Raw genomic sequence first — 25,053 nt, forward strand, 5'->3', positions numbered from 1 at the left:
ACGGGACGGTCATGCAGGACGGACTGAAGAAGGGCTTCCCAAACTGAGCCAGAAAATTGTTCAGGATTCAATGAAATGAAGAAAACAAAGTATGTTTCAAATATGCAGCTGGATGTTGTCTCACACGAATTGCATGTTCTCCCTGTGCGTTGGCTTTGAATTTTTTTTTTTTTTTAATATTTATTAGAAATTCACCTGCTTTCTTCGCGTTGCAACCAAACTCGCATCACTGCTGGATATTGCTAAACATACGTTTCTGTACCATCTCATTGATTTTCTCATGTTGATCTCTTTCCTCTGAGTGCCAGGAATGTTTTCCAACTGCTGCTGGGAGGTCAGGCGTCTGTGTTTTCACCGAGAGTTGGTTTTTGGGAGGAGTACGGATGAGGCAGGAGGAGTTTGCTGGGTGGATAAATGGAAGGAGCTGCACCAGGACCCGGATGAGGAGGATGAGGAAGACTCTGCTGCCGCTGCTGGCCTCTCTGGCCTTTGCCTCTCTCACGGCTTCGGCTGATGGAGCTCCGCTGTGAGTAGACCTGCTGCAGCTTCTTCAGCTTTCTGTTTGACGGTAGACCGGGCAGACGACTCAAAATGTACTGAAGTGCTACTGCGGATATCGTCCTGAAATGGAGATTTTTCAAAAAGTAACACCTCTCAACCTCAGAGCTGCACAATTAATGATTCAAGGAAGAATTCAAATTACGCTCAAGCTCAATAACAACATATTTCTTGAAGTTTGAGGAATGTTATCTCTATTTCCACGTGTATGCATCAAAAACACGACTTATATTCTGTAATTTGAGTCTTTGTACTCTCTTACCTCCACCCCTGTCAGAAAATATAAAAACAGACCTGAGAGAGCTGTTTGTTGGTTTGATTTTTAAAGTTTCCAAAACATAAAATAAATAAATAAAAAGGAAAATCCAGCCCGGAGCTGAGAGGAGAAGTTTGGTTTGATCCCCGCTGGATGTTTGTCAAGCTCATCAATAGATCACTCATTGTGTGTAAAGTCCAGGCAGCAGCTCGTCACCCTCGTCTGAGCAAATACATGCTTTTAGGCCGCAAGCTTTATTAATTTGAGTGAACTGGACCTTCAGTTATCGTTTTATGAAGTCAATTTGGCATAAAAAAAAAACGAGGCCAGGAAGCTTCACTCTGAAGCCTTTCTACATCCCGGTTCTCTGTCCTCTCTCCTCTCTGCAGCAAAGTCATGTCGGCCCCCAACCTGCTGAGAGTGGAAACAACAGAAAACATCTTTGTGGAGTGTCAGGACTGCACCGGGGGAGACATCAGTGTCCAAATCAACGTGATGAACCACCCAACCAAGACTCAATTCCTCGATTTCACCTCTGTGACTCTCACCAGGCAGAATAACTACCAAATGTTTGGACAAGTCAGGGTGCGTTCAATAATCCGAATGCAGAAATGGGTCTGCTGAAGGCCCCTCCTTCCTCTAACTGTCTGTTGTTTTAGGTCCCGGCTGCAGCATTCAGCAAGGATCCCAGCGTGAAGCAGTACGTTTACCTGCAGGCTCAGTTTGACGATCAGTTACTGGAGAAGGTCGTCTTAGTTTCCTTCCAGTCTGGACACATCTTCATCCAGACAGACAAGACCGTCTACACCCCCGACAGCAGAGGTGAGTCTGCTGCTGCTGGAGCCTGACGACACCGGTCCTGATAGAGAAATCAGTCTCTGCTATGTGAATTATAGCAACAGTAACAATTCAGATGATGTTTTTGTTTGAACACTGGATTTTCTGATGTTTTTAATGGCTTTTGGATCCAGAGAGGTTCTTTAAATACTTGATGTACACACTGTTTTTTCCTCTTGTCACAGTTCTCTACAGGATGTTTGCTGTGACGCCCCAGATGGAGCCTGTGGAGAGGGATCCACGAACCAGATATGAAGCTGATGTCACCGTTGAGATTGTGGTAACGTGTCTCCTTTTTAACCGACTACAAACAGCTGAAAACATTAAGAGCATGCAGACACACTTAAAACTCAATTTCACATAAGCCGCAACATTTGAACCTCGTGCTTGTTTCCTCTTGTTTTAAGTTTGGAATCGGAACAATTTTACCATAAAATAAAATTCAGGAAAAAAAAACTTATTACTCTCACAAGATATGTGTCCCTCGGAGCTGCACATATAGAAGTATGAATCCATTGATTTCATGCTGAAGTTGTCCTCGGACTGGATGTCTGAATGATAAAATATTTTTCTTTCCCTCAGACCCCTGACGGCATCATTTTCCCGCTCGATCCAGTCTCTCTGAGATCAGGGATTCACTCTGACGCTTATCAACTCCCCAAAATCGCAAGGCGAGTATTTTTATTAGATTTTTATTACTTTCTAAATTTACATTTCTATACTGAACAATCGCAGGAGCCAACAGGTCACAACTCAGGAAAACGATAACTTCCAAATCATGTGATGAAAGTACTTGAGCCAATATTTTCATAGTAATTTTATCACTTGCTGATTTTTTTTTTTTTTTTTTAAACAAAAATTGTAATACAATATTTTTACCAGGATTTGTCCTGAAATGCATCTTTTAGACAAAAAAAAATAGGGAGGGTGGTTCAGAGGGATTGTTGTGCAGTTTGCTTATTGAATATTAAAGGTGCTGTCGGCAGGATTCCGCATCTCCGCATCTCCGGTGATTTGACCCATCTAAGATGGCGATTTGAAACCCAGCACAGCCAATCCTGTCCTGTTTTCTCTGACATCACACCCTTATGCAAGTTAAGCCCCTCCCACAAGAACGTGCGAGGAACGCCCCTCGACCAATCACGGTTAGAGCCTCAGGGGCTCTTCTGATTGGTCAAAGATACCTGGAGCGGTCGAGATTCCTTTTCAGCTCAGAACAGAGACAGATGGAAACGCTGCGCCCTCGCGGTAGTGCAATTATGTAACACTCCTAAAGGATTATCAATGGATACTCTAACATTTAATCCAAAGAAAACACAGAAAAATTAGCACTGACTAGCAAAATCCTGCCTACAGCACCTTTAATAGTGGATATAAAGATAGAATAGCAATTCTTTATAAACCAAAAACCACTGGATGTGTTCATTCAGAGTCATGATTAAGGCAGCTTGGACATGCGGACAAGGTGAGATGGTTATGGTAATTGCTATTGACTGTGTGTGTGTGTGTGTGTGTGTGTGTGTGTGTGTGTGTGTGTGTGTGTGTGTAGTCCTGGCCTGTGGAAGGTGGTGGCCAGGTTTCAGAATAATCCACAACAAAGCTATTCAGCAGATTTTGAGGTCAAAGAAGACGGTGAGTCTCTTCTTAACTTCACTGTTGAACATTTTTGTAAACATATGTTTGACTTGAAAGGAGTAACATACAGAAAATGTTTCCTTTTGCCAGTGCTTCCCAGTTTTGAGGTGAAGCTCAAGCCTCAGGTGTCCTCCTTCTACGTGGACAGCAGCGACCTGACTGTGGACATCAGAGCAACGTGAGTCAAACTTCAGAGGGGTTTCAGTTCAGGCTGGGTTGTTGGTGTAACTGTGAGAGATGAGGAAAACAATGAAGCACTGAATCATCTGCGTGGCTTCAGGTATCTGTCCGGTGGAGCGGTGGACGGGACGGCTTACGCGGTGTTCGGGGTTACGCAGGACGGACAGAAGAAGGGCTTCGCAGCCTCTCTTCAGAAGCTCCCAGTGAGCGATAAATATTTGAAATGCTGATAATTGTGTCAGTGAATTTTTTTTTTTTTTTTCGCCGCTGAATGTTTCCCAGGATGTTTTTTCACTGTCTGTTGTGGCGTTAGGTCCAGCGGGGCGAGGGGAGGGCCGTACTGAAGAGGGAGCACATCACTCAGACCTTTCCCAACATCCAGGAACTTGCCGGAGACTCCATTTTTGTCCATGTCAGCGTGTTGACCAAGCTGGGTAAGAGACCAGGACGTCTGCTGATGCAGCTGAATGAATGACCCTCTGCTCTTCGCCTCCTGCTCGCTTCGTGGCTTCCTTCCTGTCGCAGGTAGTGAAATGGTGGAGGCAGAAGTCAGAGGCATCCAGATTGTCTCTTCACCCTACACCGTCCACTTCAAGAAAACTCCCAAATACTTCAAACCAGGAATGTTATTTTATCTCACGGTGAGGGGCTTCTCTTGTGTGTACAGAAAATTCAACTGAAAAAAAAAGGGGAATTCAGTAAATGCGAATTTGCTGATATTATTACATTAATGTAATATATTACACTGAAGCAAAGACAAGACAAAAGAACAACAACAAAAAAAAAATTTCACTTTCGAAATGAAGTCTCGGATCTCAGCTCATTGATAGAGAGCCGTTCCGTCTTCATACTTAACTGATTAATAGAATCTCACTGTTTCTCCACTGACGGCAGGTTGAAGTTTTGAACCCCGACGAGACTCCAGCCGGAAACGTTTCGGTGTCGGTTTTTCCCGGAGACATTCAAGGTGTCACTGCGAGCAACGGCATCGCAAGGATCGCCGTCAACACAGAGAGAAACACTCAAAGTCTCAACGTCAGAGTGAGTCCAAGAAGCATTATTGTTTTTTTCACCAACTTTTTCAAACGGAAGCAGAAAAGGACACAAACACAACTTTTATTTGTTGTTTTAAAACCAAAGTTACAAATGTAACTGCAGTTCTTTGAATCACGGATGATCGCCAGAATGTTCCCTTCGCGTTTGCGCAGTTCTCGTCTATAAACTAACAACTTAATTTGTCTTTGTGCGTATTGATTCCAGGCCAGGACCAACGATCCTCGACTCGCGCCGAAAATGCAGGCAGAGGCCGGAATGACGGCACATTCATACGCCAGCAGCTCTGGCAGATTCATCCAGATTGGTAAGAAACACATACAGTGACGTCAAATGGTTCATTATTAATGTGAAGATTTTACACTGTGATGATTTATCACTGTTGCCTTTTTGTTCATGAAGGTGTGGATTCAGCAGATCTACAAATAGGAAACATCCTGAAAGTCCGTCTGTACTTATACAGTTTGACATATGAGAATCGAGACATCACCTACCTGGTGGGTCCTCTTTTATTCCTGCAGATTTAACTCACGCTCACTGGGGTGGACTGACTGTGTGGACTTTGTCTGCAGATCCTGAGCAGAGGTCAGCTGGTGAAATTCGGACGTTTCAAGACACAAGGACAAGTGCTGATCCCCCTTATTGTTCCCATCACCGAAGAAATGCTGCCGTCCTTCCGCATCGTCGCTTACTACCATGCAGACGATGAAGTGGTGTCAGACTCCGTTTGGGTGGACGTGAAAGACTCCTGCATGGGCTCGGTGAGATGTGGAGATGACGTTAAAGAAAAGAAAACATCAATTCAGCTTCATTTCTCACTTGTTCGGTTCCACTTTTAGTTGAAACTGGAGCTGGAGAGACCCGCAGCATCCTATCCCCCTCGCAGGATGTTGCGTCTGAAGGTCACCGGAGACCCCGGCGCCACGGTGGGACTGGCGGCGGTGGACAAAGGCGTCTACGTCCTGAACAACAAGCACCGGCTCACGCAGAAAAAGGCAACATCTTAGACTCTCCAAGCAGAAATACCGATAAAATAAACTCCATGACACTTTTTGATATAGGCTACATAACTACTGATGAATCAAAATGTTATTTATTTATTCATTATTCTGCCTCACAGGTGTGGGACAGAGTGGAGGAGCACGACGCTGGCTGCACGCCCGGCGCAGGGAAGGACGGCATGGGAGTTTTCTACGATGCGGGGCTGCTGTTTGTGACCAACACTGCTTCAGGAACTCCTCATAGACGAGGTGACCATGCATGTCCCCCCCCCCAACCCCACTCTCTGATCGATACTGCACCCTCTGCTGGCGGACAGTGAAGCAAATGCAGCAGAAGCAGAAAAGCTGTAATTTGGGGGAAATTCCAGTTCGAAAACAACATGGGAATTTTATGTATCTGCCAAAATGTCCTAACAAGAACACCTAAATAAATACAAAAATATAAACAAACGCAAGACATGAATAACCTCAAGGGACATTATACAGTTATTTTTTTAAAGAATTAGCCTTTGTTGATTGCTCACTCATGTATCAGATCCTTTTTTTCTTTGTGCTGCTTCAGAATCAAAATGTGCAGAACCTCAGGCAGCGAGACGGAAGCGAGCGTCTCCTCTCATGGAGGTTCCTACCACTTTAGGTGAGAGTCACAGCTCAAGATAACTCAATTTATTACAAATTCAGACTTTTCTTTTCAAGTCACACTTGTAATTTCGCTGTCTTCGCATGTGTTGGTGAAGAGATATTAACTGGCGTTCACTGTTTATTTAACAGTTGATAAATACAAGTCGAACAAGCTGCAGAAGGACTGCTGCGTGGATGGTATGAGGGAGACGCCTCCTTCATACAGCTGTGAGAGACGCAGCGAGCACGTCGCCGACGGCCCGGCCTGCGTGGAGGCTTTTCTGGACTGCTGCAGAGAGATGACCGCGCAGCGAGCTGACCACAAGGAGGACCGTCTCAAACTGGCGAGACGAAGACTCAGCAGGAGGTCGATGTCCGACGCGTATTTCATTGACCCGTTAGGAGACGAGGACGATGACAGTTACATGGACAGCGATGATATTGTCAGTCGCAGCAAGTTCCCTGAAAGTTTTCTGTGGACTGATGTCAAACTGCCCCCCTGTCCTGCAGGATTACCGTGGTGAGTTCCGCCGCTGCCGACTGACGCGCACCCAGAGTTCTGTTTCATCCCTGCTCAACTTTGGATTCCACCGCTGAAGCCTCGCGTTTAAATTTACTCGCCGCTGTCTGTGTCACAGCGGACTGACATCCGTTCAGAAAAGTGTCCTCCTGCCAGACTCCATCACGACCTGGCAGCTCACCGGCGTCAGCCTGTCGCCGACTCACGGTGAGCAACTCCCAACTCACAGTCCGACGTGTTTCACCCGCGCCTCTCCTCCTCCTCGCACCCCTCATGCCGTCCCCCCTCCCACACTCCTCCAGGAATCTGTGTTGGAGAGCCGTTGGAGGTCGTTGTCCGTAAAGAATTCTTCATCGACCTCAGCCTGCCGTTTTCTGCTGTCCGAGGAGAGCCGCTGGAAATCGAGGCCGTCCTCCACAACTACACTCCTGATGCAATCACTGTATGCGTCAGCTAATTTTATTTTCTCTCATTTTCAAAAGCAGAAGAGTTATTCAGAGCATTAATTTATATTTTCGATTAATTTCACCAGTGAGACTTGAAGAGAAATCAATTATTTTGCTGATTCTGATACAAAACTGGCCTTTTTGTAGCAATTACTTTGTATTTTATAGATTTTATGTGCGTGCATGTCAGGTCAGATCAGCAGCCTGAATCCACTTGTGGGGATTTTCACACCCTTGCGTGTCTTTGTGTTGCTTTCCAGGTGCGAGTGGTTCTGAAGGAGGAGCAGCACGTGTGCAGCGCAGCGTCCAAACGTCGGCGGTATCGACAGGAGGTCAACGTCGGACCCCGAACCACAACATCGGTGCCGTTCATCATTATCCCCATGAGGGAGGGAGAGGTCCAGATCGAGGTCAAAGCGGCTGTCAGGGACTCCCCGCTCAGTGACGGCATCAGGAAGAGGCTGCGGGTGGCGGTGAGAGACGCCGACACAGATTCTTCCTCATCTCCACAGAACTAAGGACATTTTTTCTTAATGCCTTACCAGGGGCAGACGCGAAGACGCTTGAGAGCCACTGCTCTATTCAGATCTGAAAACCTCATTTTAATATCCTCTACCAAATTTAAGCTGTGAGCTTTAAAGTTTGGGAAGAATTTCAGCCTCTTTTTGGAGCAGCTTGAGGTTGTCGATTACACGGCAGGCTGGCCTTGATTTGAGCCATAACACCCATGCTGCTCTTCAACGCTTGTCTGTGTTGTTTTTCTAGCCTCACGGTGTACTTGTTAGGAGCTCTAAGGTCGTCACTCTGGACCCTAAAGGTGTGGTTGAGTGAATCAAATCCACTGAAATCTCTAATTACCACTTGTCATCCTCACTAACTCACCTCTGCTTTTCCATTCAGGTGGAACACAAGAAGAAATTCTCAACAGTCGAATTCCCAGAAAGGACATGATTCCAAACTCACCTCAGAGCACGCACATCTTTATCACAGGTACGAGAAATCAATATAATACATATAATATATGTATGTATTCCAAATGGCCTTCCTAAAAAGCCCCGCCCCCTTAGTTACTGTTGCCAGCTCGACAAGCCATCCAGGATGGATAAATGAGAACCATTGTGTGTGTGCAGGGAGACGAGACGTTTCAGGTCCCGTGGAGAACGCCGTCAATTCGGCGGGCGCACTGATCTACCGGCCCTCAGGCAGCGGAGAGGAGAACTTGAGCCACATGACTCGGCCTGTCATTGCAACCGTATATCTGGACAGAACCAACCAGTGGGAGACCGTCGGCTTTCAGAGACGTGCTGAAGCCCTTCAACACATCAAGACTGGTAACTCAGTCAAGCACACATGCATCATGAATCACATGGCATGCGAATGACTATATGCTGCCATAGAAGTAAACTACACTCATGTGAACACAGAGTTATTGAAAAGGCTGCGTTTCTTTGCTTTTTCCAGGCTACAGTCGGGAGTTGACTTACCGTAAAAGGGATGGGTCTTTTACCGTGTGGCCGAATCGCCTGAGCAGCTCCTGGTGAGAATTCCAGATCTCCATCTTTCATTCACAACCTTCACCATTCCACAAATATACCGAACACACATGTCATTTCCAAATTAAATAAATAAGACATTCTCTCCCCTTTAAGGCTGACAGCCTTTGCTGCTAAGGTGCTGACCATGGCCCATGGTCTGGTGGCGGTGCAGGAAGAAGTGATCTGCGCTGCCATCAAGTATTTAATCCTCAACACGCAGCAGCCCGACGGCATGTTTCGAGAAGCTGGAACCGTGATCCACGCAGAAATGACTGTGAGTGAAATGATTGTGAATTCTTCTGATTTTCCCTCTGAGATGAATAGCGAAGCTAAAACTGATTCATCTTTTAAAGTCACATTGATGTGAGCATGGTAAATGTTCCTGGGATTCTGTCTGCGTAGGGAGACGTACAGGGAAGAGATTCAGACGCCTCCATGACGGCCTTCAAGCTGATCGCCATGCAGGAGTCACGGGCGCTATGTGCCGCCACCATTTTTGTGAGGATGCCACCAGCGTGCGCTCTCTTCTATTTGTTTCATTTACTTACTATTGACATTAGGCTGTGGACATTTGTTGCCTGCTTCGCTATGCTTGTGTTTAATACCTCGTGTCTATCCTGCGTTATGTTTCCTGCTTTCTCCGTCTTTCCAGAGTCTGTCGTTCAGCATAGACAAAGCAGTGAGTTACCTGGAGAGGCGCCTGAACAGCCTCACCAATCCTTACGCCGTCGCCATGACTTCCTACGCGCTGGCCAACGAAGGCAAACTCAACCGGGAGGTCCTCTACAGATTCGTTTCCCCAGGTGTGTTCGCAGCGGATTATACCAAGCAGATATTCACACACCACTTAAGACCTAAAATAATAGTATCTCCACCAGACTAACCTTTGTAAAACATTTTTAAAGACATCTTTAATGTCGAGCACAGTGTTTACAGCGTTTTGTCTTCCAGATTCGTCTCACTGGCCTGTAGCGAAGGGACATCGATACACACTGGAGGCCACAGCGTACGCTCTCCTGGCTCTGGTCAAGACCCGGGTAAGCAAACCCTATAGGCTGGGAGGGCGGCGAACCTGAGCTCAAGAGTTTGATGATGAGTGGCTGATGGGAATTTTGGAGTCTTGGTGATGATGATGGGGAGGGATGTACGCTACACTCGTTCATTTATTATCTACACCAGTGGTTCCAAACCTGAGGGACCTGAATTTTACTCTTCTGTTCACGAAGGCTTTTGAAGATGCCAGGCCTGTGGTGAGATGGTTCAGCCAGCAGCAGCTTGTGGGCGACGGCTTTGGATCAACCCAGGTACAACAAAACTTCCTCCACTCCTTGTCCTCAGTGGACTTTCTTTTTTGTTCGCTCATCGCCTTCGCCTCACATTTTCTTCCTCCTTGTTTTTCTCTCCAGGCGACAGTCATGGCGTACCAGGCTCTGTCGGAGTACTGGATCAGTGCTAAAAACCCAGAGTACAACCTGAACGTGGACGTTTTGATGCCGGGCAGGGCGACGACTGACAAGTTCAACGTGAACAGAGAAAACCACCACCTCACAAGAACATTGAAGGTGGACGTACACTCCTCCGTTCACATTCAGAAAACACGCCTGTGATGCCTCCTAACCTTTCTGCATGTGTGTGTGTGTGTGTGTGTGTGCATCTTAAAATCTCAACAGAGTAATGGAATAAATCAGGACATGCCGGTGAGAGCCACAGGATCAGGAGCAGCAACAGTAAAAGTGAGACATCAGTTTTGTGTTTCCTCAATATAATTTCAAGCTTTCGTGAACGTTGCTAAGATTTACATTATTCTTCCATCTGTTTCAGATGGTGTCCGTGTACTACGCTCCGCCTCAAGAAAAACAGAGTGACTGTCAGAGGGTCAACATGTCAGTGGAGCTCGTCCCAGGTAACCTGCTGCTTTCCGTTTCTGCAAAGCATCAGCAACGTTAGTGCGAAGAGTCCTTCATGAGCTTTTTGTCTTGTTGCAGAAGCACAAGGTGTGAATTTCCCCCATCCAGAGAGGAAAGCCAGACAGCCTCTGTTGCTCTGCAGAGGTGGTGAATGCGCCTGCACTGCAGGTGAATGACATTCAGCATTTTGGGTGATACAACCTGAAGAGTAAAACTCTTTGTCTTTTTTGACCTCAAAAAAAGAACATTGACACTTGGTCTTGGTGTTTTTGCTTCCAGGGAGCTGCAGTACGCAGAAGAAGGGCAAAATCAGCAGTGATGAGCGGAGCGCTAAGATTTGTGAGACTACGCTGGCCAGCAAAACTGATTTTGGTAAGAAATCATTCATATTTCTTGCCGAGAATGAAAGTTTCTCTCTATGTGGGAAAGCACATATCAGAACAAATCCGCCTCTCACTTTTTACACAGCATACAAAGTACAGCTGGAGGAGACAGTCGCTGATCCGTCCACAGACACTTACGCGATGAGGATACTGGACGTCATCAAAGAAGGTGAGTGTCTTTAACTTTCAATACTTTCTTTAGGCCATGCAGTCTTTATACTTCTGGTTTTATCTACAGATCTCTTGTACTTTTGTAAGAGAGAGGATCTTAATAAAGCTCCTGTTACTATGAGACATGAACTCGTTCATCCTGGAATCGATCCACTGGTTGCTGCTTGCAGCTCATCGCACGAGCCTGTTTCATTCTACCAAGTTAATCAAGCTAAAAGCAGTTGACTTATAATGATAAGAATACAGTTTCTCAATCGATTGACTGCAGTGCGGAGGCAGGAAGGCATTAAGAGTCTTTAAAATGGAATTAAATAAGTGCTCTTTGTTGTCATGATGGCAGACACTGATGTTGGTCCTGTGGGTAAACTGCGCCCGTTCCTCAGCGCTCGGCACTGCAGAGCTGCTTTAGGTCTTCAAACGGGTAAAACGTACCTCATCATGGGCTCGTCCCGAGACATCCTCAGAGACGACCAAGCGCGGACGTACGTGCAGTCAGACTTTTCTACTATAACCAGACGTGGACAAAATTGTCGGTACCCTTCAGTTTAATGAAAGAAAAATCCACAGTGGTCCACTCCAGGTGCCTTTTCCAGACGGCTCCTTCCAAAGATGTTGGATAGGATTTAGACCAGGGCTCATAGAAGGCCACTTCAGAATTATCCTGCGTTTTCCTCTGAGCCATTCTTGGGTGTTTTTAGCTGTGTGTTTTGGGTCATTGTCATGTTGCAAGACCCATGACCTGTGAGTTTTCAAGCTTTCTGACACTGGGACTCTGTGAACATCGAGCTGATGTGCCCTGGCAAAAACTTCTTTTTTATCTCTACTGTCCAGAGGACATTCTCCCAGAAGCTTTGTGGCTTGTTGACATGTAGTTTGGCAAATTCCAGTCTGGCTTTTTTCTGATTTGTTTTTAGCAATGGCGTCCTCCTTGGTCATCTCCATGAAGTCCACTTTGGTTCAAACGACGACGGATTGTGCTATCTGACACTGATGTTCCTTGAGCTTGAAGTTCACCTTTATTCTCTTTGGAAGTTTTTCTGGGCTCTCTTGTTACCATTCGTCTTATCTGTTTCTTTGATTTGTCATCAGTTGTCCTGATCGGGCCGCGTCCAGGAAGGCTGGCTGCAGTCCCATGAATCTTGAATTTCTGAATTATATGAGCAACTGTAGCCACAGGAACGTCAGGCTGCTGGAGATGGTCTTACAGCCTTTACCTTTAACATGTCAGTCTGTCATTTTCTTTCTAATCTGCTGAGACAGCTCTTTCCTTTGATTCCTCTGGTCCGTGTTGAGTGTGGTAGACTTCATGTGACTCCCTGTCGCCCTCTATATGAACTGATTACAAGATTGTAGACACCTGTGATGCTCATTAGTGGACACACCTTGGACTGACATGTCCCTTTGGTCACATCGTTTTCATCAGATTCAAGTTGTTTCTCTGACCACTGTGAATCTTTCTTTCATTAAACGAAGGGTACCAACAGCTTGGTCCACGTCTGTATCGTCTGTTCTCACATCGGTTCATCATGAACTCCTGTGTATCTGGCGCGCTGTTTTTCTCTCTTCAGGTTTCAGTACGTGCTTGATGAGAAGACCTGGGTTGAGTACTGGCCCACAACAGAAGAGTGTCCAACAGATGAACACCGACTGTCCTGTTTGGGCTTGGAGGACATGGTGGATATGTATACATACTTTGGCTGTCTGCCGTGACCAAGTCCAAGGAACTGTAACCTTTATTTTTATTCATCTAATGTGTTTCCTATGCAACGTTGCATGGGAGAATAAACTATATTGCCCTTAAAATTTGGTGTTTTTCATTTAAATAGTCTTTGCCAGTTCTTGTAAACTTCGTAAATTGTATTGACAGTATTGCCTCACAAAGGAATCTCAATACATTGATCCTGACATGCATTACATATCCGCAGTTCATGCATGTCAAATGAACTGAATGGAAAATTCAGTTAAAATGACAGTGTGAAATCTGAAAATTAAGAATATTTTCGGTGGATTTGTCGAGGTGAAAATCTTGTGCCCGTCTCCACGGTGCCGCACCGTGTTGCCGGACTCACGATGCTGCGCACAATACTGCAGAGTGGTGCATCATGGGGGATTTGGAAGTTGGTGTACATGCTGCTTCTGGTGAAAAATACAGTGAAATATCAGTAAGTCCGCTTGCATGGCAGCATCGCCGATGCTCAGATCGCAGTGATGTGTTGAGTACGTTGTTCTTGAGTCCGATTTGACCCACGGGCCTTATGTTTGACACCCCTGTTAAACACAGGCATGGAGTCAACATATTGCTGTCCATGGTGCTGAAGTATCAACTTAATCCAGTCCCGAGATGCATTGTGTGAAAGACACACACTCACTCAGAAGCTCATGCATAAAGTCAACCTGGTGCTGTCCATGGTGCTGAAGTTACTCAACACATTATTTGAAATGCACACACACACACACACACACACACACACACACACATCACAATGTTACACTCCCATAGACAAATGCATAGAGATTAAATATTGCTGTCCATGGTCCTGAAGCTTCTTCCAAAATACCATTTGTTGGTGCATTTGTGAAAGACACACACACACACACACACACACACACACACACACACACACACACACACACACACACACACACGGTGCTGAAATATCACTGAATAATGTTATTAGGTGCATTGTGTGAAAGACACAGACACTAACACAAACAAGTATAGAGTGTGCCTGGTGCTGTCCATGGTGCTGACTGGTCAACTGAATACAGTTACAAGGTACATTGCATGACTCTCTCTCTCACACACACACATACACACACCCACACACACGTGTAAACCCACACAGCTAACCCCAAATCGTACCCGAAGCCTATTTCTAACCCTAACCCAAAAACAATACTTCATTTACGTTGTGAGGATCTGGCAAAGTGTCCACCCGACGGCAGGTGCCCAGGGCTTCTTCTCCATCCATGGTGACTGCTGACCTGCACAGCTACGTCGGCACAAAGGTCAGACTGGAGGGGCAGCAACTCCATTGTGAGGTTATTTCCACATTTCCACACCCCTCTCCGCAGGTGAGCCGTTGTCTGCTGTTTTGTTGTTGTCCCAGTCCACCAGAACAACACTTGTCCTCCCTCGTCCATGTTTCAGCTGCCACACTGTGCAGGAGGATCCGATTCCTCCTCACCTCTGACATCCAGCTCAGGCTAAAGTTCAAAGGTCATCATGAACTACAGAAGGTCAACATGGGAAGACAAACATTTCATCACAGTTCAGCTTTCAGGGGAGCTCCTCCTCTTTATTTCCCAACTCACACTATTTCTACTGAAAACACTCCAGTCTGTGTTTGTTGCATCTACAGAGCTGTGTGCACATTGGATATAGATTTATTTATTCATACATAGATTTTTTTTTAAGCGTTTGTATCCTGCATCATTATATCCGTGGTCTGGAAATGTCTGGTACTAATCCATAACAAACCAAAATATTAAAAAAAAAACATAAATAATGTTCAGAATATATTTTGAAGAATGAAACCAGACTGTGTGGAGTTTCAGTTGAAAACAGTCTGATTTATGTATTTGGTCCATCAATTATTTGTGATGAACTTCAGTCATTTTTTTTATTAAAGCTAGTTCACTGAAATATCCACAGTTTACTGTCCTTACAGCCGCTGAATATTTGATTCCCGCATTAGGAAAGTGCACCCAAGCTGAGGGGAGGAGCTACAGACCCACAAGGAGCCGACAAGGACGCGAGGACAGCAGAGCCGAGGCCGAAGACAACAGGTGAAGCACATCAGAGTAACGACACTGGGAGCCAGGGAGGGACACGGACACGGGAGAGAGGGGAGAAACAGACAAGTAATCGAGGAGATAAAAGTAATTCCAACTGAGCAACAATGACAAAAAGTGCTAATTGATTGGACGCAAAAAAAAAAAAAAAAACCCAAGAAAAAGATTATTAAAAAAATAAAAATATAAAAAAGTAGGAACAGAGAAGGCAAGAGAAGAGAGATGAGGGTAAACAAAACCGAGACAAATGAATCAAACCAATAAAAGCTGTGGGGGTGGGGGGGGGGGGGGGGGGGGGGGATGATAAATGACCAAAATATACAAATTTGAAAGAACTAAGGATAAATAAAGGATGCTTTACATGGCTGCTTTATGAAGTCTGTTGAATCTTTGGAGTCTCAATAAAAATCCTGGAAATCCATTGAGTGAGATCAAAAGTCACCACAGAGCGTTTCAGAGAAAAGCTCTGAGCTGCTAATGTCCACTTTCTGACTTTAATAATCCAGCAAGAGCAGTCCGGGACTCCTCCTGGGTGACCGTGGTTCCTCTGGTGCCCCACAATACTGAATCACAGCTCTTTGAACCCTTTTTTGATGCCCCTAATCTGCATGTCCCCCAAAACCCCACAAAGTTTGATCCTTACACGGTGATCATCACTTCTCTCGTAAAGCTGTCATGATTGGTTGAATGTTTCTCAACTTCATGTTGTGATTCACCGTGGTGTCCGTGTGTTTTTGGCCTGCCGCTCCAGCCTGCTGGCCCGTTGAAGTTCTGCTTCTACCGAGGCTCCCGCCAACGCTTCAGTCAGGTTGGAGCCATTTTCGGTAAAATTCACCTGTTTTTCCAGAACACTTTCCATTTCTGGTCACGCACACAGCTTTTCTAAGTTCTCTAGCTCTTAACATCAATTCTTTATTTCTTTCAGCATCATGATAGATGACCATCGAACCAGAAGCTTGTCTTAAAGACAAAAACCTGGATGAGTCGTAATTTTCTGCTCCGAAATCCAGATAAACCAGAAGTCATTATATTTGGCCCAAAACACCTGAGAGAAAAATTCAGCTGGTTCAAAATGCTGCAGCAAGAGTTCTGATAAGAACCAGCAGGAGAGAACACATCAGAACGATATGAGCTTCTCTTCACTGACTTCCTGTTAATGCCAGAACAGAATTTGAAATCCTTCTCTTAACCTTTAAAGCTCTGGACAACCAGGCCCCATCATATCTTTAAAGATCCGTTAGTCCCACATGAGACATGAAAGATGCGTGCACTACTTGTTCCTGGACGCAAACAACATATTAAGTTGTTGTGATTGAGATCATGAACTCCCATGAGACTGAGTTGATCCACGTCCTGTCGGCATGTTTTTCACTGGACGCTAAACTATCTTGCTGTCACAGACTCACATGGGAAACTTCTTCTGTCATCCTGGTGTTCAGTCTAACGTCATCGCTCATACTGGTGGATTTCCACATGTGAGCATTGGATTTTACACTTCTTGATTGCACTTTTACATCTGCTTTTTGGCTTCCATCACTTTCTGCAGGCTTTACCTGTATTTGCTGTCATTTGCATCCATTTTTTTAAATGATTGTTGGAGTTTTAACTCTGGATATTTGTCCAGGTTGTGAAACTTTTGTAAGCATGTGGAGCAAGAAGAGATTTCCTGATAAACGGACTTGTATAATCAGATCTGATAGGAGGCTGCTGTCACATGTCAGGATGTGGTTGTGTTTCCGTGACAGAACTAGAGATATCCTCCCAGATTAAAGCAGTCTGATTTGAAAACTGATATTCACAACACCTAAACATGTTTGTGTTTCTTCATTCCTTATGTTCTCAAACAGGATTTCAATCAGTAAATTCCAATCAGGCTGGATCAATAAGTAAAACCTTTATACAGCTGGAAGATCCAAAAGCTCACAGCTTAATGCAGAAACACACTACAGGATGAATTTTGTCCTGATCTCTGATGATCAAAGTCAGCAAAGGCCCGATGGATGGATGAGTGAAAATGACATGGTGTCTGATGGTCCTGTGTTCCGAAAGTATTTTCACTATATATGACAGCGAAATAAGTGTCTCAACAAAAGCGCCGGTGCTCTCTTTTGCCACCTCTCTCTTCTGCAGCCACCACTGCATGTTGCACAGTGTGCTGAACGCTGGTTATTTCAGCCGCTGTTCCCTCCTCTGTGTTTGAATCTTCTTTGGGTTCTAGCAGGAACATGTCCATAGAACGGGACGCCGCCTCCTGAGCAACAGGTTTTTTGTGAGTCTCACATTCTCGGTGTGAAATGGAAAAATGACTTCAGCAAACTTTACTGAAACTGTCAGACTGACCTTCCACTGAGTTCAGTGAGGGAGACAATGAGTTTCCAGTTTTTGTTGTAGTTGCATTTCCTTCAGTTCAGATGACGGCTCAGTGTTTTCTCCAGTCTTCACTGTTCTGCATTAGTTTGCTGCTGGTTCTCCTCTGAGGTTCCGAACGTCCCGCGTCCCCAGTTGATGGACAAGACCACACAGTACGCCTGAACCGCCGACTGATCACAGGACTCACTGTATTATCAGATTATAAAACATGCATCTGACGCATTATGAGCCTCAGTCATAATGCGGGACGTTATCTGAACTTGTGGGACGTGTGAAAAGTAACAGAAAAGCAAGACTGTCCCGCACAAAGCCGAGCATCTGGTCACACTCTGGTCGCCCCACTTAAACTACTGAATATATGCACTATACACTGTATGTCAGTGAAATATATTCACGATTTATGTCAGTGTAGTGTTGCAGTATGAAGTGTTGGGGGTCAGGGTCTGAATGGAGGAAATACATCCAGCAGTGATACAGTGACTGAGGATTAAGTCACTTTCAGCACGACTGAGCAGAGCAGCTCCCACCTCTCCCTGTTCCACCGTCTCCAGCACACACCGACCGCTGAGGAGGAGTTTAAAAGCAGCTCCAGCAGCATCTTGGTGAGTCGGAGCTGTCCAGCCATTCAGGGAGTGAATACCAGGCTGATGATCAGGGATCAGTGGTGATCAGTGGACAGACTGGCTCCTCCAGAGCTCCACACACTGCAGGAGTTCTAGAAACAAAGACTGAACATGTTCATTATCGACCATCTCTCCTTCTGAGAGCTGCTGAGAGGATCACTCTGAACACGTCTCACTCCACAGGACCATCAGGCACCATTTCCTTTTCACACATCCATCAATCGGGCCTTTGCTGACTTTGATCATCAGAGATCAGGACAAAATTCATCCTGTAGTGTTTCTGCATTAAGCTGTGAGCTTTTGGATCTTCCAGCTGTATGAAGGTATTACTTATTGATCCAGCCTGATTGGAATTTACTGATTGAAATCCTGTTTGAGAACATAAGGAATGAAGAAACACAAACATGTTTAGGTGTTGTGAACATCAGTTTTCATCCTGCAGAAGACACATTGAGACAAATCAGACTGCTTTAATCTGAGAGGAGATCTCCAGTTCTGTCACGGAAACACAACCACATCCTGACATGTGACAGCTTCCTCCTATCAGATCTAATCATTCAAGTCCGTTTCTCAGGAAATGACCTCTTGCTCAACATGGTTACAAAAGTTTCTCAACCTGGACAAATGTCCAGAGTTAAAACTCCAACAAACATTTAAAACTCCAACAAACTGAGTTGGAAATGACAACTAATACATGTAAAGCCTCCAGAAAGTGATGGAAGCCAAAAAGCAGATGTAAAAGTGCAGTAAGACATGTAAAGTCCAATCCTCAGGTGTGTAAATCCACCAATATGAGAGATGATGTTAGACTGAACACCAGGATGAAAACTGCTTCATTTGAATCCAGACAGAAGAAGTTTCCCACGTGAGTCTGTGACAACAAGACCCTTTGGCGTCTGGTGAAAAACATGCAGACGGGACGTGGGTGTGGAAGCTCCACCTCCAGCTCCACCTAATGGCTGATAAATCTTGGAGACAGTTGGTGATGAGACACACAGAGAGACGTGGTCGACCTGGAACATGGAGCTGAAGCTGCTGCTGCTGCTGCTGTGGAGCTCAGGTAGGACTCTGCTGCTCACTGCTGCTTCTCTCTCTGCTGGGAATTCTCCTCCATCTGGGAGTTTCAGTGCTCCACAAACTAGAAGGAAGACATTAGTGTGGTCCTGAAAACTGCTTCATGGATCATCCTGATGACTCTTTTCTGCAGTGAGGATTTGGAGCTGTTGCTCCAAACTTCCAGGCAGTCATTTCAGTATGATAGTATCAAAATATCTCATCTGGAGAGCTTTGCTGTTCAGGAAGGATTCTGCTTTGCTGAGGACTGAACGACTTGTGGATGTTTTGGATTCAACATGTTTGATGTGAGGTTTCCAACAGATCTTCTTGTTGATTTTCACCCTCAGAAACTTGATTTCTGGAACTCTGTCTACTTCTACACCTTCTGTCAGAACTTTAGAGTCTCTATGTTCCCTTCATGACTTCCAAACAACATACAATTACTGAGAGTTTGAATCAAAGCTCTTTTTGAATGTGTTCAGTTCTGAGTTGATTTCGTCTGAGAGCTGCTCTAAAATTTCCCCTGGACAGAAATTAATTGTATTATCACACTTCAAGATAAATTGTAGTATTTTACAGATTTTATATCCTTCATGACAGTTTCTCCCAGTGGCTTTAGTGCATTTCTCTCATGACTTTTTCCTTTTGCTCAACATTCAGTCGTTTGTTCTCATCACAGCAGCAGTTTCAAGTCAAGTCAAGTCAACTTTATTTATAGAGCACATTTACAAACGGCTTAGCCGCATCAAAGTGCTTCACATAGTGCAAAAAAAAGACATAAAAAGTGCATAAAAATTCATAAAAAGAATCAGAAAAGCAAACTAAAACCTAGTTGAAGGCCAACGAGAAGAGGTACGTCTTCAGGTGAGATTTGAAAATCCCTACGGACTCGGCTGCTCGGATGTTGGGGGGAAGGGAGTTCCAGAGTCGAGGGGCCGCTATAGAAAAAGCTCTGTCCCCCCTAGTTTTCAACCTCGACCTGGGGATGACAAGAAGGCGATGGTCAGCCGACCGTAGCGCTCTGGACGGGGTGAAAGGGAGGAGAAGATCAGCCAGGTACAGTGGGGCAAGGTGGTGCAGAGATTTAAAGACTGTTAAGAGAATTTTAAAATCAATGCGGTAGCGGATGGGGAGCCAGTGGAGGGAAGCAAGAACCGGAGTAATGTGATCGTGTTTTCTAGTGCAGGTGAGGAGTCGAGCGGCCGAGTTCTGGACTAACTGCAGGTGGTGAAGTTGGGCTTTTCCTATGCCGGTGTATAGACTATTGCAGTAATCCAGGTGGGATGTGACAAAGGCGTGGAGGGCCTGCTCTGACCCTGCCTGTGGAAGGTACGCTTTAATCTTTGCCAGGGTCCTCAGGTTAAAAAAGCTTCTTTTGACAACTGCACTAATCTGCTGCACTAATCTGCTGCACTCATCTGCTGCTCAAACTTATCTCATTCCTTCTAACAAGTGTCCAATGCATGTGGACATGCGTCAGCTGCTTTCCTCTCTGCTGTTTGATAACTTGATCATTTGCTCATGTCCCGTCAATCCAGATGAACTCTGCTTGTGATGCTGAATCGTCCTTCTCTGCTTGTTGAAGCTTTGAGCCAGGAGAGCATGGCAGAGTTTTCCTTGTATTTTCTGAACTGAAGAGCTCCGGTTCCACACGCTTTGGCTGGACTGGCATGTTTACTGCAGGCAGCTTGAACCAGACATGCACACTTCTGTGGTGAAGCCCAGGGCAGTATGGGTAAAGAAGTCTGTGCAGGATGAAGTGGTAAACGTGCACTGGGCCCTGTGATGGCTGATGTGCTCTGATCAGCAGCAAGTTGAAAGATTCAAAGAGACGCGCTGGTAAGCGTAGCGCTACATTGTTGGAGCTTGGAGAAGTGCCAGGACGCTCAGTGGACGTCACCGACACTTTCCCTGACAGGAAGACTTGCCTTTAAACTATCCACTATTTTTGCAGGTTTTCTACTCGGTTTTGCTCTTTGTACTAATTGTTTTGAGGAATGCTTTAACTGTCGTGCAGAAGAAAAAGTGATGTGAGGAATGAACCAAAGTGATTGAGAAAAACTGTCATGTCTGGAATAAAGAGTTTTGGTCCCAATACTGACCCCTGATGGACACCACAAACAATGTCCAAGCATGAAGCCTGAAAACCTCCCGTTTTGACAAACTGTTGTCTGTTGCTTCAGTAACTTTTCCTCCAGTGTGAAGCCACGCCCCTGACAGCAGAACTCCAGCTTATTGATGAATATTTCAAGATTTATTGTGTCGAATGCTTTTTTTCAGATCAGTGAACTCTGGAACTGCTTCATTCTTTGTGTCTGTGGAGCTGCTGGTTCTCTCCATGAACTCTGTTAATGCAGTGATGTGGATCTCTGATCTGAATCCATGCATGATTCCACACAGCAGCTTCTTTGTCAATAGATTCATCCAGTGAAAACTTTTTCTGTCATTCTGGAAAACTGTTGGAGTAAAGAAACGGGCCTGTAATTATTGATCTGGTGTCTCCAGTTCTGTCCAGTGGAATGACTTCAGCCGTTTTCATTTCTTTTGGGAATTTACCAGTTTGCAGAGACAGACAGCTGATCGTAATATCAATACCATCCCAGTCCTGAGAAAAACCCCAAACCAGCACAACACTAACCTGCTATGACTCCAAAACCTGCCTGAGAGCTGAACCACGTCATGGTTTTCAGACATATTCCCAGATTTAGTTTCTCTGGTCCCGTTTACAAAACTACATTTCAAGAGGAAACAAATCGTTCTGGAGTTTTTGTTTTGAAAAATGTTTGCATTCATGAATAAAACAAAACTTTTGTGTTTTGGGGTTTCTGTTTACATGACAACGATGCTCAGAGTCTCTGAAAGCGCCAGTTTTTGGAAATGGCTTCCAAGGGAAAACACTGTCTCCTGGTAGAGGACAGGAAAGGAGACTTTGTGGAAACGCTCGGGGCGTCTCCTGGTCGACTGGAGAAGCTCATGCACAGCATGGCTGGGTCGACAGGGCTTCTGCTCATGCTCAGATGGACGACAACAACAAACACAAACAACAACGATGAGTTTCCTCTTGAAAAGTGGTGAAAATGGAGCCTGGGTGTCAGTTCCAAACTGAAATGTGGAGTTTTCTGTCCCACACTTTAAGACTTCAGGTCAGACTCAGTTTGTTCTTGACCTTTGACCCTCTGTTGGCCCAGTCTGGATGCTCTTGACCTGAGCTGGACTCTTCATACTTTCAGCTCATCTTCAGATCAAACATATTTCACTGGAATGTTGATTCTGAACTCAAGCTACATGATCAGAAGTGAGAATCATTCAAAACTGATGAATCCTGAACTCTGTCTCTGTTTCCCCTCAGGAGTCCATCTGGAAGACAGAAACCGTCCAGCTGGTAAAGAAAGTCCTCAAAGATGAAGAAAGAAAGTGAATCTTTGTTCTTGCTGACTTTGTGCTCTTTGCTCAGAGGCTGATGGTGAGTTCAGGTTGGTGGGAGGAAGCTCTGGCTGTTCAGGTGGAGTGGAGCTGAAACACCTCGGAGAATGGAGACCAGTGAACGACGATTACTGGATCCTGGAGTTATCAACTGCAGTCTGTGAACGTCTGGACTGTGGCCCTGTTGTTTCCATCAATAAAACATTTGAGTCATCATTAAGATCTGTGTGGATGGTCAACCCTCAGTGTTCCGAGCCTCTGTCAGATTTGAAGAACTGCTTCTGGTCCTCTGATTCTCCCTCTTCCATTAATCTCAGGTGCTCAGGTAAGACCAGTGAGGTATCATTAACTGCATGTTCTCCACATGGTGAGTTCAGACAGAAAGCTTCTAACATGACAGCAGGATGGATGGACACAACGGAAGTGGATGGTATTTTTGGTTCCCCTCGTCAAACTCATCAAATACAAAATCCAACAACCCCAAAACACTTTGGTGAAAACGTTATAATCCGCACATTCACTACGCTGTGGAACACCAACAAATAATATTGTAGCGTTACGACACTGAAGCAAATACTGGGAACTACTTCTTCTTTTGAAATCACTACGCCCAGACGCCATGTTTAGTAAGTAGTTCCGTCTTAGCAATCTTCGCATAAACAACTCAATCTCGTAATTTTGCATTAATATTTCACAGCGTAGTGAGTGTGCGGATTATAACGTGTCCACCAAAGTGTTTTGGGGAAGTTGGATTTTGTATTTGACGAGTTTGACGAGGGGGAACAAAAATACCGTTCACCTCCATTGTGTCCGTCCCGAAAACCTTCCCCGACTCGCCTCTGAATAAACAATAGCTCGCCCTCACAAAAAAGTAAGTATGCTGCTCGAAATGACTAAGGAATTGCGGTAAATGGGCCAATTTGCCAAAATGTTGAAGTATCGCTTTAAGGCTCAGCAGGAGTGAAATAAAGAATAGATGCAAAACAAGAGGACCAGATGCAGGAATGTGTGTGTGTGTGTGTGTGTGTGTGTGTGTGTGTGTGTGTGTGTGTGCGCGCATATACACGTGCACACAAAATAATGTTTCCATCTCATTTTTCTGTTGTGAAAACATGTTTTGTGTTCTGATCCTGTCTTCTGTCCTGTGTTTGAGAGTGTAGCCACAGTGTTTCTGGTTGCAGGTACAATGTTTTTTGAGGCTGTAGCTGCAGTGTGTGTGTGTGTGTGTGTGTGTGTGTGTGTGTGTGTGTGTTCTTACTTATGTCCAAATTGGGGATTTTCATCAGCTCACACACCAGTTGATTGGGGACACCATTGCCTTTGGGGACCAAAACCACGGTCCCCAATTAGATTGCATTGTAGTTGCATTCAGAATGCTCTAAAATGGGTTTCTTCCTTAAAATCTCCATTGTCCCCAAAAATAGTTTTTTTCAGATATTTTGTGTGTGTGTGTGGACCCCCCCCCCCAATCTGTGTATAACTCTACATTGCCCCTAATGGATGTGTGTGGTACTGCACGACCCCAAAGGTAGGGTAATAGAACGGATACACAGTAAATGATAATTTAGCAAAAATAAAGTTTGACTGATATATATATATATATATATATATATAATATAATATATTTAAATAATACATTTTCATCTACTGCTATCCATAGCTAGAAATGTAGCTGGCACTGCAGTAGCATGCGTATACCAGTGCTATCTGCTCAAGTCAATGGATTTGCTTAACTTTAAATAAACCTAACTTGCTTAAAGTTAAAGGTATACTGGAGGATCCTTAGAACCAATCAGAATTGTATGGTTCCAACTTATGATTGGACAGTCATAATGCCAATCAATGTGGGAACGCGTTTGCGTGATGACGTATCATGGCGAGTCGCCTCCTCTGTGTGCGCTCTTGTTTCGAGCCGCGCATGCGCAGAGCATTGTTTAGGAAGTGGCATGCAGCGGGAGCGACCATCGCAGAAGCAGAAGTCGCAGAAGCGGCTTGTTCCTCCCGCGAACACCTCCGAAGATGGCCAGCCACAAAAAAGAACATTGTTTGAGATGGCAGAGGATAGAAGAAAGGCCATAGAAAAGAAGGACAAAACGTGTGTTTTACTCGGAGATTCCTTTACGAGGTGGCGGACATTCAAAGCACAAACAGGATTTAGGACTGATCACGACATGGGGAAGTTTCTGCTGGACAGGTAACATGCTTATTATCCCATTCAAATGTGTTTCTGTTGCATAAACACGTAAGACACTACTTTACGGATCGTATTCTTATGTATGATTTGAAGAAGAGTCCGACATGATTACAAATGTGTTTTAATCCTATGCGGAAAGACGATGCTCCAGCCGCGCAGATGTAAACAAACTGACATGCGGCTGACGTGCGCGCTCCCACAGTCCTCATGCGGAGGGAGCCTCGCATGCGCAGTGCTCCAAAAATGGCAAATCGGCCATGTTGTACGAAATCGGCAGAGAATCCACCAGTATACCTTTAAGTACAGTTGTGAGTCACACTTTGTAATATTGAGAAACCTGATTCTTTTTGCAAACTTTCAAGTTGCAATCACTTGAAGCCGGTTTGGCAACATTAGCTATGTCAGTGGTTCCTAAACTTTTTCTTGTGGCCCCCCCTTTGTAGTTAAAAATATTTTCAAGCCCCACCACCCTTGTGAATGCATATACAC

The 25,053-nt window shown here is 45.0% G+C and overlaps 1 protein-coding gene and 1 long non-coding RNA gene across 2 annotated transcripts; both read left to right on the forward strand.

Moving 5' to 3' along the window:
• The first annotated feature begins 211 nt into the window (after nt 1-211).
• Nucleotides 212-12,813, forward strand: LOC115383632 (complement C3-like). Its single transcript, XM_030085765.1, has 38 exons — nt 212-526; nt 1,204-1,399; nt 1,474-1,636; nt 1,837-1,931; nt 2,234-2,322; nt 3,201-3,283; nt 3,377-3,464; nt 3,567-3,669; nt 3,780-3,900; nt 3,992-4,107; nt 4,361-4,507; nt 4,727-4,826; nt 4,922-5,016; nt 5,092-5,280; nt 5,359-5,514; nt 5,640-5,769; nt 6,083-6,157; nt 6,292-6,661; nt 6,780-6,868; nt 6,964-7,103; nt 7,368-7,580; nt 7,873-7,924; nt 8,008-8,097; nt 8,238-8,438; nt 8,569-8,644; nt 8,757-8,916; nt 9,045-9,140; nt 9,295-9,445; nt 9,594-9,679; nt 9,869-9,946; nt 10,049-10,204; nt 10,313-10,375; nt 10,464-10,545; nt 10,628-10,717; nt 10,829-10,921; nt 11,018-11,101; nt 11,444-11,585; nt 12,672-12,813. The coding sequence occupies exons 1-38, from the start codon at nt 384-386 to the stop codon at nt 12,811-12,813; spliced, it is 4,743 nt and encodes a 1,580-aa protein (XP_029941625.1). The 5' UTR covers nt 212-383.
• A 6,114-nt stretch (nt 12,814-18,927) lies between these two features.
• LOC115384220 (uncharacterized) lies at nt 18,928-22,506 on the forward strand. Its single transcript, XR_003930862.1, has 3 exons — nt 18,928-18,951; nt 22,297-22,329; nt 22,402-22,506. It is a non-coding gene; the product is annotated as an uncharacterized LOC115384220 (long non-coding RNA).
• The last annotated feature ends 2,547 nt before the right edge of the window (nt 22,507-25,053 follow it).

This window comes from Salarias fasciatus, assembly GCF_902148845.1.
Source record: "Salarias fasciatus chromosome 23 unlocalized genomic scaffold, fSalaFa1.1 super_scaffold_20, whole genome shotgun sequence".
NCBI classification, from domain to species: Eukaryota; Metazoa; Chordata; class Actinopteri; order Blenniiformes; family Blenniidae; genus Salarias; species Salarias fasciatus.

What these genes read in the sequence shown, in the direction of transcription:
- LOC115383632 (XM_030085765.1), top strand. Translation starts at nt 384, where the DNA reads ATGAGGCAGGAGGAGTTTGCTGGGTGGATAAATGGAAGGAGCTGCACC. An exon ending in ACACTCCTGATGCAATCACT is followed by an intron (nt 7,104 to 7,367) that starts GTATGCGTCAGC and finishes GTTGCTTTCCAG; the next exon opens with GTGCGAGTGGTTCTGAAGGA. An exon ending in ACTGGACGTCATCAAAGAAG is followed by an intron (nt 11,102 to 11,443) that starts GTGAGTGTCTTT and finishes TCATGATGGCAG; the next exon opens with ACACTGATGTTGGTCCTGTG.